We start from the raw sequence: 15,060 nt of genomic DNA on the forward strand, positions 1-15,060 counted from the left end.
TTAGGTATGTTGACAGCCTTTTGACTGTGGTGTTAAGTCTCTTCCTCTCATTTCATTTGCTCTCTTTATTCCTCTCTTACCCTGTGAATAAATGAAGAAGTGACTGAGCTCCGTTCAGCTGTGTGGGTGGAGGGCTCAGTGGTAAAAAGGTTTCCAGGAAGCAGAGAAAAGACAAACAGCAGAGAGGGGGGTTGATGAGTGTGTGCAGCAGCAGATATGAATCTGTTCTCAATGGTTATTAGGACAGAAAAACCTGCTGACAGACACTCAGACTGCCTTTGCTGCAGCTGTGTGGGTTCCTGCTCTGCGGCCTCCACACCGTTAGCTGTGGCTTTTCACCTTAATAACACAATGACAGTTACAGCCATCCACTGAGCTGAGAAAATCATTCCAGGAAGCATCTGTGTTCTTCATCTGTGAGAGAAACAGCTCGAATCATGAAGCCAGAGCTGAGAAATAAAGCTTGATGGAGCAGAAACCTGCTGCAATTTTGTGTTGTTTTACAACATGTTTGCAAAGGCAAAATAAAGTGAAATTTGGACCAGCTCTTCCTTTTGGGGGAAGAGACAGCTGGCCGAGGCATTGCCTACTTTCCAGTGAGGACGTACAGTTTGTATCGTGCTGCAGATAGATGTGAAGTACTGAAAGTTGAACTGTGCATTCCCTTCTATTGACACTCTGATTTAATGCCTTACTGCTTTTTTTCGTCTTATTTAGATCAAAAGTACCTCTCACGTTTCTAATCTCTGTAGAAATCTTCTGCTTCAGTCAGGTTTCCATAGTTTCCATAGTAAGTATGCACCCCATCAACCCGCATCAACATATATTCTATAAAGAACAGGCTGTGTTCAGTTTCCTAACAGCTTCTTTAAAAGTGTGGATAATGAACTGTTTGTTAAATGTGAACATCCACAGCCACTAAGGGATAACAGTTCAAAATGGCCAGCTATTCAACAATAAATTATTGACTGATATCTAGAAGCTTTTTTCATACTTTGCCAGAGCTTAACTCGTGCTAATATCCCACTTTGGACCCACTCCAAAAAGCTGACCTCTTGAACCAGGCTGATGTCGTTTCAACACACACGTTTTAACTCGCTGCCTTCGAGGTTTGTTTCTTTCGTCCCACAGGGATTCAACACCAGTCTCTAAGACCGAACATATTAAAAGTCCACTCCACAATCATCCCACCTCAAATTAACCTAGAAACTAGGACATGCACACTTCACACTGTGAAAAACTCACAGAACCAGCAACTTTTTCTAACTGGACAAAATCTCTGTTCATAAAATAATCTATAAATCACATGTCCCTGACTGAAAGTTAAGCAAGTCGACGCTTTGCTTGACTTTTGTTAAACACTAAATGATGCAGGTAAAAGCTCAACATGCAAAAAGCTTGCTCGAGTGTTTGGTTTGTTTGTTTGGAGGTACCACAGAAACATAACAGTGCAACACAGAGGGAGAAACCACTTCAATCATGATCTTTTAAAAAAAACAATAATTTAATATAGTTAAAAGTAAAAAAAGTTGAAAGACTTGTGTGACAGCAAATCATAACTTTCCAGATGTTTTATTAGAACACAACTTCTCACCTTCAACCTTTAAATTATTGCTCTGCTTGAATCTTTTTCCGCGTGTTCAATGGAAATATGGTCTTTCTCCAGTGTGGATCCTCTTGTGCATTGACAAAGTACTGCTATTTGTGAATGTTTTCCACATGTTATACATGTAAAAGGCTTCTCACCCGTGTGGGTTCTCATGTGGGCTAACAGATTATTTTTTTGTGTAAATCTTTTCCCACATATTTTTCAAAAATAGGACTTCTCACCTGTGTGAGTTCTCATGTGGACCTTCAAATTATTGCTCTGCTTGAATCTTTTTCCACGTGTTCAATGAAAATATGGTCATTCTCCAGTGTGGATCCTCTTGTGCATTGACAAAGTACTGCTAAGTGTGAATGTTTTTCCACATGTTCGACATGTAAAAGGCTTCTCACCCGTGTGGGTTCTCATGTGGGCTAACAGATTATTTTTTGTGTAAATCTTTTCCCACATATTTTACAAAAATAGGACTTCTCACCTGTGTGAGTTCTCATGTGGACCTTCAAATTATTGCTCTGCTTGAATCTTTTTCCACATGTTCAATGAAAATATGGTCATTCTCCAGTGTGGATCCTCTTGTGCATTGACAAAGTACTGCTATGTGTGAAGGTTTTTCCACATGTTCGACATGTAAAAGGCTTCTCACCCGTGTGGGTTCTCATGTGGGCTAACAGATTATTTTTTTGTGAAAAACTTTTCCCACATATTTTACAAAAATAGGACTTCTCACCTGTGTGAGTTCTCATGTGGACCTTCAAATTATTGCTTTGCTTGAATTTTTTTCCACATGTTCCACAAGAATATGGTCTTTCACCAGTGTGGATTTTCATGTGAACCGACAAAGTACTGCTATATGTGAATATTTTTCCACATGTTCGACATGTAAAAGGCTTCTCACCCGTGTGGGTTCTCGTGTGGGCCAACAGATTATTTTTCTGTGTGAAGCTTTTCCCACACATTTGACAAAAATAGGACTTCTCCCCTGTGTGGGTTCTCCTGTGAGCAGTCAAATGACTACTTTGAGTGAAGCTTCTCCCACATGTTTCACAAGAAAACAGCTTCTCACCGGTGTGGATTCTCATGTGGGGTAACAAATTACTTTTTCGGGTAAAACATTTTCCACATGTTTCACAAGCGTATGGCTTCACGCCTGTGTGGATTTTGAGATGTTCCTTCATAACGTACTTATCCCTAAAGACCTTTCCACAAACATCACATTTTCCAGACTTTTCCCCTGATTTAGCATTAGACAGAGAGCTGTCAGCTTGATCACTGTGACTGGTGTTTCTATGAGGTCTATTCTTTGGCTGCATCTCTACATCTGAAATTGATTCTGAGTCTGTATTTCCGTTTCCTTCCTGATTTTGCCTCTCGATCAGGGGAGAGTTTTGAGTGAAAAGCTGGTCAGTGGCTGGTTCTGCTTCACTGACATCATTTTCCTTACAGGTCAGAGTCCACTTAAAGGTATCAGTCTCCTGCTTCAGTACAAGGTGCTCTCCTTCCTGACTGGTGGAGAGTTCCTCCTGTTCCTCTTTGATTTGTAGAAGCTCTGGTACCTCCTGGTTCAGACCGGAGTCCTTCTCCTGGTTCGGAGGTGTCTGGTCAGCAAGATCTTCCTCCTCCTTAGAGATATTTTGCCCTGGGAGATCTGGAAAGACAAAGGAACAGAAGACATGGGCCGCTAATGTGGTGATAAGAGAATGCTTCCTTCTGATGTTATGAACTGCAAACACAATAATGGGTGTCATTACCAGCTGGTGAGAAATTATATTGCTCATTTCATCTTGGTTCGCTGTCTCTGCTGTTTCTGTGGGACAGAAACCGTAGCCTTACCCAAACAACAAGAACAAAAATTCACATTTTTGTCCTTTCCACCTGGCTTAAATGCAGCAAAGAAAGACTTTAAGGGGTCCCTTTAAGTTGCACAAATCTGCCAAAAAACTCATCTTAAAACCCATTTTTATTCCCTGGCTTTTAACCCAGCATGAGACTCTGTTTCTGTTATTGTTTTAATTATTTCAATATTGTTGTTGTTTATTGTTGTTTTTACATTGTTCTTGTGCTTTATGCCTTGTTTAATTTTGTGTTGTACAGCACTTTGTTTCAGCCACGGCTGTGTTAAAAGGCTATATAAATAAAGTTGATGATGATGATGATGCAACACCATCCAAAAATTTTTTACCTGATGTAAAAATGGGCTCACTGTTGAACAGGATTGAAACGGTGCTGTGGTGCTTTATCTGAAACTGAACACGACCCCCTTCAGAGCTGAAGTCTCTGCTCTGGTCTGTGAGAAGTTCTGACTGAACCACCACCTGACACGTCCTCCATCTAACCAGGCTGCTGTTTATGTCTTTCTGCAATAAGTTCTGTCGTAACGGCACAAAACTAAATGTTTTCTTTTGGGGGAAGAGACAGCTGGCTGAGGGATTGCCTACTTTCCAGTGAGGACGTACTGTTTGTATCGTGCTGCAGATAGATGTGAAGTACTGAAAGTTGAACTGTGCATCCCCTTCTATTGACACTCTGATTTAATGCCTTAATGCTTTTTTTCGTCTTATTTAGATCAAAAGTACATCTCATGTTTCTAATCTCTGTAGTCAGTCAGGTTTCCATGTGTAGGCCTATATCTAACTAGCCAGCTACAGTATCTAACTATCTATATCCAGCCTGTCTAAGCCTTTTAAAAAACAATCCCCAGCCAACCATTCCCATATGTTTTGGTTTTGTCCCAGGTTTGCCACATTTTGGTCTGAAATTTTTAAAACTCTTAGCACAGCTTACAACACTACTATTTCTCCGGATCCCCTCTTGGCCCTATTTGGTTCCCCCCTGCAGCCTCTTGCATCTAAAGCTATGGGAATTGTTCTTGCATTTGCCACTTTGCTGGCCAGGCGACTCATACTTCTCAATTGGAAACATCCTCAACCTCCTTCTCACAGCAGGTGGGTGAAAGAGGTGCTACTATCCATTAAACTTGAAAAGCTCAGATTTTCCCTCAATGGTTCCTTAGGTCCTTTTGAAAAGACTTGGAGACCTCTCTTAATCTATATTTAATTTTTGACATCTCTGCCTGACTGCGATGACTGAGCCCCCCATATATTTTATTTATTTTCTTTTTTCATTTTTTCTTTCTTTTAACATTTTTATTTAAATTTACTAGTTTACTTTGTCATTTTCCATATTCATGTGTTTTGTACTGTTTATATGTTGATATTGAATTCGTAGAACCGTTCTCTGTTGCGTGGGGTGGGATTGTGGGGGGATAAAAAACTGGGGAAAATGATAGAATGGAAGGCTTCTCTGTTGCGTTGTACTGCTACATTTCTACCTTTGAAATAGCTTCCAATAAAGAAAGTCTATAAGAAAATAAAAATCCCCAATTTAATATAGCTCGGGGGGTCATGTTCCTGTGTGAGTTCACTCAGCCCATCACAGTGTTCCTTACCTATTCTGTGTAAGTTTATTTGGGGTTTCCAGGTGATCTCCAGCAGTCCGCGCTGACGGTCCATCTCCTCCTCGTACTGGACGATGGTTTTCTCAAACTCTGAGAATATTTCTTCAGCAGCAGCAGTTAGTCGCTGGCTGATAAACTCTCTCAGATGCTGAACTGAAGACATTGTTGCTGCTCACACTCGGATATTCAGCTCAGACAACCCGACAGTCCTCCTCCAGCTGTGCACAAAGATGCAGCTCCTGGTGCTTCCTTATTTACTTCCGCTGAGTGCTTCAATTGTAAAGTTCGATGGTGGACGTAAGATAGTTTTTTTTTTGGTTCCGCCTTCAATCCTCGTTGTATTTCCGTGTTGCTTCTTTCTAGAGAAATAAATAAAATAAAAAAAAAAAAACACCACATAATTATAAACTGAATTTTAAATCGACATTACATTGGAATATGAAAATCAAACCATTTAAAAAAAAAAAACGATGTAAATTAATAAATGTTTACTTTGGTCAGATCCAATCTGGAAAAGTATCTTTGTTGGGATGGTCCAAAATATTTCAGCTGGCTTTCCCGCATGTCCCAATATATTTGTTTCTGTTACAAGTTGGCTTGGAATGAGATTATTTCTACGTGTCCAAATTTAAGCGAATATCAGCATTTAAACCAAAAACTCCCTGAGCTCAGTATGTTTGGGACTGCCTGAGATGTAGGTGAAATATGTGATAAACACAAACTGTTTGACATGTGTTCACCTGAAGGTGTTTTTACAGGCTGCAGGGATCATTTCTCACTGTGGGGACCAGACTTCCAACAGATGCAGTAGTAGGTGGTTGTTCTGTTTATTCACAGCTGAGAAATCCTCTTTCTGAGAAAGATCTGAATAACAGAAATGTATTCTGAGAGTTTGAATAAGGGCAACTGGACTTCTTTTTCTTGGTTCTTGAAGACATTTCAAAGGTTCCTCAGCGTAACTACTTGGTGGTTTCAGCTTGTAAGTAGTTGACTCACTTGACCATTGTGTGGGTCTTTTAAGTTATTCTCAGCTATGAGCTGTTTTATCTGCACGACCAAGCATGTTTTGGTCATAAGATCCAACGTGTGAAAGGCTGTGAAACCTCCCGGAGAGGAGAGTTAAGGCTACATTATAGGTGCTGGGAACTTGAACCCTGAGACCACCTCCTCTATGCAACGTTGTTTGTTCCAGTTTAACATAGATGGCTTCCTTGTGCACTGTACACATTACTGTCCTTTAAAGAGCGTCTCTCCCCTTAAGATGTAGTGAACTACTTGGTCTTGCCCCTGTGTTGAACCATGTGGCTGTGAGGTGATTCTTTAGTTTCTTCTTTATAAAGATATGTACTCTTCTCGCTGCACTGCAGGACCACTCAGTTTGTGTTTGTTGTCCTTTGGCTGAATCATTCTCAGTCTCAGGGTGTTGTACTTGGAGAAGAACGTTCCCATTCCACATAAGGAGAGACAATATTTTTGCACCTGTTCTTTTTGGCCTCTTTGTTTGCGCTGTTTGGTCCTAAGCTGATTTGACTGAGGCCCACTTTGGATAGCCACAGGTTTAAAGTGATTTATTATCCCTTGTGTGGTCTTAACATTCTGTTTACTCCCTTTGTCCTATGGGTCAAAAATGACCCGCCCTACCAAAGCCCCAAGAATAAACTTAATTGAATTTTAAATCCAAAATCTATTTTGTATGATGAAACCACCTGTTATTTATCTATTCAGCTCAATTCAATACATGTTTTATCATGTATTTTTTGTTACACAATACAGAAAGACAATCAGCAGTTTTCAGGATAACACTTTTTTTTTAACCACAAACCAACTGTCAGTTGGACCAACAGTTTTCTTGTTTTCTCAGTTTTCTTTTACACAATAAAGGTTTATTATTGCTATTATATAAATGTGAAGTAATTACTTCTGAATTACTCATATTGAAAGGGGAAAAAAAAGTTTTTTTCTTTTTTCTGGTGTTTAAATGTTTTTATAATTCACGGGTCTAAAGTGACCCATAAGACAATCTTTGTACCCTAGTGGTGTACAGCCCACATGGAAACATAAACAAAAATAAAGTGTGACTTTTTCTAATGATGGGGTCCCTTTAGGAAAAGTCACAACATTTCAAGTTGGAAAAAGATAGTTTAAGGTATTTTTTCTACAGCTAAACATGGTGGTGGCTCACTTTGGACCCGCAGGACAACAGGAGGGTTAAAGTGTTGGAGTTCCTTTTGTTTTGCCCCAGCCTTCATTGGTAACACTACCCTGATCCGCCCTCTTAGGACATCACCTGTTTCGTCCCAGCTCCTGACGCACTTATTTGTTTTCTAAATTGTTTTTGTTTTCTAAATTTTCTTTTTTTTCCCCCATTTGTCGCGGTACCTAACTTACCGCATTTACTCTAGCACTAGTTATGCTCTTAGCCAATGCCGGTTTGGCAATGGTGTTATCCGGGACCTATCCCGGCCCAAACCATCGACCTGGGCTGCTTGGCCCATGGGGAAAATAATTGTAACTAATTTTTGTCACTTATCTTATTCTTGCATTAATATCAATTCAACTGTAGTCTGCATAAATTCACCATTGCAGCGCAGCCGCCTGCTGCATCACAGCAGATTAAATAGGTTCTACCATGTAAGGGAATTCTCTCCTCCCAAATGTTTCAGATGGTTTGGCCCATGGCTCGTCTTTTAAACAACAATGGCACGAAACAGAGCGCGTCAGTGATGGAGGGTAGAAAGAGTCCAGGTGGAACAGAGAGGGCTAAGCTCAAAAAAAGACAGGAGGTGGCAGCCAAATGTGCCAAATTGACAGATATCTTCTCAAGACAAGCTGGTAGGTTACTGAGAGATATGGATAATAGGCCTGGTTGTGAATTTGATCAAATAGGCTATAACGTGGCGAACGTTTGCAATGTCAACTCAACTGTCATCTGACAGCTTTTGTTGTTAAATATGTAAAATCTCACAATTTATATGATTTAGAAGTGTATTCCTATATTCAAAGAAGAACCGAGCACTTTCTTTACATTCCAGTTCTGATGAACAATTAACGCTTTATCACGCTTTATCTCCTCACCAACTGTAGCCTGCATTCCCACAGGCGCGCACATGTGGTTACTAACGCAATATTAAATAGGAGTGATCACATTTGTTGTTTGATATTTGTTATTAAATGCATCTCAAACATGCAATTAAAATAAATATAATTATTTAGAAGGGCTGTATGCAAATATTGTAGCCTACATGGTTTGCGTGCGCATGGACAGGGGCAGCGCGAGCACGTTGGGGTGTTTAGTTGCCTTTTTTAATTACTGGAGAGTCTGCACGCGCGTTCTATCCGCGGGAATCAGCATCATGTTTCATGTTCAAGCCTTCCCCATCCATTTATTATAATGTGAGCTGAGCCCGCTCACGCCCGTGCAGGGAATAGACTGTTCTATTTTCAAGTTGCAATGAGCACTTATCCGGACACCGCGCGGGCACGACGCTTTGATGTGAAAGGAAGAATCTGTTTTCTTGTTGATTTCTATCCATTTCGGACTGAACACGAATGCAGATGCAGACCCGTGCTTGCTGTGTGTAAACGAACCGAACACTTGCTTTACATTCCAGTTTTCCATTTTTTGACAAACAGTTTCAAATGTGCTGTCACGCTTATCTCCTCTGCAACTGTAACCTATTTCGTCTCGCCGTCATATCGTGCATTTCCACACTGTGGTTATCAACTCACTATTAAATATATTTTTTTTATTGTTATCGATTGTTTTTTGTTTGTTTTATCTTTTTTCATGGACTCAAATTCCTCCTCCATATCAGAGTGGCCTGAATTTGAATTAAATTCCCGGACTGAAAAAATGGCCCACCCCGGCCCTGCTCTTAGCTGTTTGGTTTTGGAAGGAAATGCACTTATGATTTCTTGTGACCTGAAGTTTTTTTGCCTACCGATGTGGAACACAGTTATTGTAAGTCACTTTGGATAAAAGCGTCTGCAGAATGACCGTAATGTGATGATATGTAATGTGATGATATGTAATGCTAAGCTTAATGGTGCTGTGTTGAGATGGCAGCCAGTTTAAGTCTGATGAGGTGATGTGAATCAAAGAGCATGGAGCCCTGAATAAAGGGATGTTTGAGCAGGGAAGCGTAACATCCTGTATTAATGTTTAGACCTTTTATTTTGTAAGCAATAGCGGAAGTAGTTCTGTGGTTGACCTGTAACTAAAGGTGAGGATTTAAAGGTGGCCGCTGTTGTGATTCCGGCGAATGCTGAACGCTGCGTGCGGTTCTTTTGTTGTCTTCAGGATATAAGTTCAAGAAGTACGGAAGAGTATTAGGGCCAGGCATGAGAAAAAATATTTATATTTTGCCTGTCGAGAATAAAGTCCACATGTTGAAACGACTTTATTCTCGACATTTCAACTTTATTCTCGACATGTGGACTTTAATCTCGACAGGCAAAATATTATTATTTTTTCTTATGCCTGGCCCTAATACTCTTCCGTACAAGAAGACCCTCGGTTACATGAGGGTGAGATAAATTAAAGGTGTGACTGGCTTGCTTTGAATGTAGATACATCCCGTGGAACAGTGTTTCCCAACCTTTTTTGGCCTGAGTACCCCCTCACACATACAACGCGTGTGATGATTCTCCAAAAGTAGAGTAACACAGTGGTTATTACATGAAAATCATTTTATTTAATATCCTTAACTTGAACATAAAATTCTCAGGCTTTCTCTCTCTTTTTTTTTAACCTCAGTTGAATTCAACATAAGAATAAAAAACATTTTCTTGAAATATAAATAATTAACCAAAATAGTATAAATACTAAATCAAAATAATCTTCCTTTGTTATCTAACTTAAACAAGTAACATTTCTCTTGGGACTAAACACTTTTGTGTGACGCCTTGAAAAAATAAAAAAATAAAATCCCAGCACCCCCTGCAGTACCCCCGGTTGGGAAACACTGCCGTAGAAGGCAGTAATGCAACTCCATGGATGCAAACTGGACTAAAGCACCGAGGAAGAAGAAGAAGGAGAAGAACAAGATGCTAACTCTACTGCGATAGTCAAGAGTCCATAGAACATGTCATTATGTACTGTTCTAAGTACCATCACGCCAGACAAAGATTAGTTACACAGCTTGGGGATTATCAAGAGACACTGAATATACACTCTCTATTTCAAAAAGAGTCTAATGACATTTGTTTTAAGTTTTTCTTTTTCTTTTTGAAGGAAACTGGGCTATTAAAAAGAATTTAGGATAGTGTAGTAGACTGACCTTTGATCCACACTCCAGTCCAGATGGTGACGGTAATGCACCAAGAAGCTAGTTGCCAACCGCCATAAAACAAGAAGAAGAAGAAGAAGAAGAAGAAGAAGAAGAAGAAGAAGAAGAAGAAGAAGAAGAAGAAGAAGAAGAAGAAGAAGAAGAAGAAGAAGAAGAAGAAGAAGAAGAAGAAGAAGAAGAAGAAGAAGAAGAAGAAGAAGAAGAAGAAGAAGAAGAAGAAGAAGAAGAAGAAGAAGAAGAAGAAGAAGATGATGCTAACCACAGATTCTATAAGTGCTAACTCATGTCCACTGTCGGAACCTCATAGATGTGACACTGACCGGAAGTAAACAATAAGCCGTCAGCAGCAGCGTGTCGGACTCAGCGGGAGGACGGCCGGGCTGTCTGAGCTGAATATCTGAGTGTGAGCAGCAACAATGTCTTCAGTTCAGCATCTGAGAGAGTTTATCAGCCAGCGACTAACTGCTGCTGCTGAAGAAATATTCTCAGAGTTTGAGAAAACCATCGTCCAGTACGAGGAGGAGATGGACCGTCAGCGCGGACTGCTGGATATCACCTGGAAACCCCAAATAAAGCTCCACACAGCAGGTGAGGAACACTGTGATGGGCTGAGTGAACTCACACAGGAATATGACTCATGGAGGATCCTAATCAGAGTACTGTCGTGTATGATTATAAATAGAATTACTCATCTAAAATTCTACTCAAGTAAAAGGAAAAATGTGCTGCAACACTGTCTGAATCAGATAACATTAATATAAAATGGGATCCTAATCAGTCCTTTATGTTGCATTTATTTTTAGGCTCACAGATAAGAATTAGGATGCAGCTGCAGTTATATTTTCATACATATGTAACACGAATGCATCTCTTTATAAAAGCTTAAACATGCTTAAACATGTGTGTGTGATTGGATAAAAGTGAAGCAGGTGTAATTTAGTGATTCATGTGGATCTTTCATAGTCTGTCTTTCTTCAGCATATTGGGATTACATGCTCTGAAATGTGCTTTATAGACAAAAAACCCATTTCCTTTTTACATTAGTAGTGTAAAAGTGTTAAATGTCATGACCTGTGTCCTCTCCCCCAAAAAGCAGAACAAAGCCAGGTTATTATGTCAGAAAGGCCACTCTGTATATGATGATATTCTCATGCGTGTTTTCCTGTTAAAAAAATAATAACTAATTTCTTGTGTTTATTTTGTGCCTTCAGTCCTTCCACAGCAACATGTCTGTAAAGAGGAGGAAATATCTGTGGACCAAACACTCTGTAATGAAGAGAGGAGCCCCAGTCTGAATCAAGAGGAACCAGAAACCTCTCAGATTAAAGAGGAAGAGGAGGAATGCTGCACCAGCCAAGAGGGAGAGGAGATTGTCCTGAAGCAGGAGACTGATAACTCAATGTTTACTCCCACTTATCAAGAATGTGACTTCAGTCAAGCAGAAACAGAAACTGACCAGCTTTACTCTCATAACTCTCCCTTAATTGAGAGCCAACATCAGGATGGAATAAATCTCATAAACTTAGGATCAAGTAGAGATAAAGAGAGGAAGCCAAAGAAGAGAAAGACAAGTCGCAGTAATAATGATGACACCGCTCTCTTCTCAGAGAATGAGTCTAATATTGAGTCGGATGAAAAGTCTGTAAAATATGATGTTTGTATAAAAGCTTTGAAGGATGGTATGGAGGAACATCATAGAATCCACGAAAGTTCCAAGCCATATGCTTGCCAAACATGTGGGAAAAGCTTCTTGCACAATCGTTCTTTGCATACCCACATGAGAGTCCACACCGGGGAGAAGTTGTCCTCGTGTAAAATATGCGGGAAAAGTTTTACTCAACATGGTAATCTTTTGACCCACATGAGAATCCACACAGGTGAGAAGTTGTTCTCTTGTAAAACATGTGGGAAAAACTTTATTCGAAAAAGCGGTCTGTTGATTCACATGAGAATCCACACAGGTGAGAAGCCTTTTTCATGTGCAACATGTGGGAAGAAATTCAGTCAGGGGGCTCATTTGTTGGCCCACATGAGAATGCACACAGGTGAGAAGTTGTTCTCTTGTAAAATATGTGGGAAAAGTTTTACTCGAAAAAGCGGTCTGTTGACCCACATGAGAATCCACACAGGTGAAAAACCTTTTTCTTGTAGGATATGTGGGAAAAATTTTAGTCAAAGCAGTAATTTGATGGTTCACATGGGAATCCACTCTGGGGAAAGACCATATTCTTGTGGAATATGTGGAAAGGATTTCAACCAAAGAAGTTATTTGACCGTTCACATGAGAGTCCACACCGGTGAGAAGTTGTATTCTTGTGAAATGTGTGGAAAAAGTTTCAGCGTCAGACGTAGTTTGGCTGCTCACATGAAAATTCACAGTTGAGAAGTTGTATTCTTTAAAAAGAAAAAAGAATATTGATTACTCATCAACCCAGGAATGGACTCCTGATCATTTCTGTCAGAATCTGCTGTTTGGTGAGACCAAGTTAATCTTCTGTTTTACAGGAATTTTACTGCTTATCAGAGATGATGGTTTCTGTCTGATGATTTGTTGTCTGAAGAATTTTTTTTTTTTTCCTTTTCTTTGTTGAAGTTGTGCTGTTTGAAGTGTGAATGAGCGGCCGGTGGCCTACCGGCAGTAGACTGCACTCAGATTGCTGGATTGTCACACTGGAGATTAGGCATGGGCCGGTATGATAACCTTAGGTAAAAATATCACAGTTTCACGGTATTATGATTACAGCTCTGAAATGTGTATTTTGAATGTCTGTATTTAAAAACCATGAAAAGAAAAAAACTTTTCCATTCGTTATGAAATAGTGTGCTTCAGTGGACACACTTGGGAATTATCCTATTACTTTCAGGATGCAATAATGATAATAATAGATCGGTTTTATTTAGCGCTTTTCATAATACTCAAAGCCACTTCCAGTGAATGAAACTCGCAGGGCACTACTATTAAAAAATAAAAAATAAATAAACGCTCATACCGCAGGGGCGGTATGACAGAAAATTTTTGTGGTTTTGAAACCTTGACCTTTTCATACCGTGGTACACCTTGAAACCGGTAACCGGCCCAAGCCTACTGGAGACGCAGAAGTTTCCTTTATACCTGTGCTAAAGCAACGAAGTGAAACTTTCAACTTAAAACTAGATTTCTGGACTGTTGGAGCTGTATTGTGGCCCTCGTGCATCCAACACTTTCTCCAGCACAACATCTGCACTGCAACACCTTTCATAGTGTGTTTAAGGACAGTCTGAGTTAAAACATTGTGCTACTCCAACCCACTCCGTTTAACTTTCTAATGAAGAAGGGACACATTGTAAATGTCAGTAAATTTTAGATAAAAGTTTAGCTTTGGTCCTGTTTTGAAAAGCTTTTATGTGTGTAATGTATGTATTGGGGTTGGGTCTCATGTCCACATAGCGCTGTGTGGATATAAGCCACCAGAAGTCACCTGTTTTTTTCTTTAACTCTTCAAATGAGGTGAAGTTGATGATGAAGTGATGGTAAATCGATGGTAAAGTATGCTGCATACTTATATTTCACTGAATCCTACATTATGCTCCTTTATAGTTCTTCATTTTTAGTGGATCTGTCTTCATGCAAAACTTCTATACAAAGTGCTTTTCCACAAGCTGAGGTGTGAAATGGCTAAAAACCTTCAAATGAAAGGTGAAAACATAAAATCCATCACCTAATCTATTCAATTATTATGCTTCAAAACTTTTTTTCATGCCAACTGCAACCAAATGAATGAAAACCACTTGTTTGTGAGTTTTATCATTTCAGGCATTTGAGATTGTCAACGTTCAATAAACAAGAACATTCTGAGTGTTTTACAACGATGTATTTTGTGCTTATTTATGCCTTTATGGATGCCACAACTGTGAAATTCTGGGTTGATGCCAATGTTAAAAACATTGTAAAAAAAAGAAACGTTTTATTTGAATCGACACAAATTAATTTATGAAGAAATTTGATCCTTTTTACATAAAATGAACATAAAATTCATGACAAATGTTTTTGCTGCCGTCAGTTTATGACTTCAGACTTTTTCGTGACCATCCTGTTAAAAACAGAATGTTTGGGGGATTGATGGCTATTGTTACTTTAGCTGTTACTTTCAGTCGGTCAGATTGATTGCGAACAGAAGCCGCGTCAGGCGTGAAGTGATTTCTTTTTGTTTCTTCCATCTTTTAAAAAGAAATAAAACGTTTAAAAGGTGATGAATCTCTTGTATAAATATTATATATAATAATATATAATATTTAATATATATAATAATATAATATTAATTTATAATAATAACATAACATATCTTGTATATATGTAAATTTGTACTTCCACCTTTTGCTCTGCTTAGCAGTTCGAGTTAACTGACTCTAGTGCTTCTAACTAGAAGTTTGTGTTTGGGGGAAGTTTGTTACCCTGTTTGCCTGGATTATTTTGAGTTTGAGTCATATTTGCTACTTTGGTTATTATAGATTATTCTATTGTTGGGGTTTCACCTTACATCTCTCTAGTTTCTAGTCATTTTTGTTAGTCCAAGTTGTTCGTGTAGATTTAGTGTATCCCCTGTCTCGTTTATAGAACCTTTTCTTTGTAATAAATTATTTTATGTTATGTTACCACCCTGATCCCCTAGGCCTGGGGTCGTAACAATTTGAAATAACTGGTTAAATGCAAAGTCTTCCAGTTTGTTGTAGTT

General features: G+C 39.2%; 2 protein-coding genes across 2 annotated transcripts; one reads left to right on the plus strand and one right to left on the minus strand.

The window, feature by feature from the left end:
* Positions 1-1,911: 1,911 nt before the first annotated feature.
* Positions 1,912-5,309, minus strand: LOC142398530 (uncharacterized). Its single transcript, XM_075482569.1, has 2 exons — positions 5,052-5,309; positions 1,912-3,251 (listed from the first exon to the last, which is right to left on the minus strand). Exons 1-2 carry the CDS (start codon positions 5,221-5,223, stop codon positions 2,158-2,160), a joined length of 1,266 nt encoding a protein of 421 aa, XP_075338684.1. The 5' UTR covers positions 5,224-5,309; the 3' UTR covers positions 1,912-2,157.
* Positions 5,310-10,365: 5,056 nt separating this feature from the next.
* LOC142398526 (uncharacterized) lies at positions 10,366-14,197 on the plus strand. The gene is made up of 2 exons (XM_075482565.1): positions 10,366-10,936; positions 11,560-14,197. Exons 1-2 carry the CDS (start codon positions 10,765-10,767, stop codon positions 12,729-12,731), a joined length of 1,344 nt encoding a protein of 447 aa, XP_075338680.1. The 5' UTR covers positions 10,366-10,764; the 3' UTR covers positions 12,732-14,197.
* Positions 14,198-15,060: the final 863 nt, after the last annotated feature.

This window comes from Odontesthes bonariensis, chromosome 14, assembly GCF_027942865.1.
Source record: "Odontesthes bonariensis isolate fOdoBon6 chromosome 14, fOdoBon6.hap1, whole genome shotgun sequence".
Lineage (NCBI taxonomy): Eukaryota > Metazoa > Chordata > Actinopteri > Atheriniformes > Atherinopsidae > Odontesthes > Odontesthes bonariensis.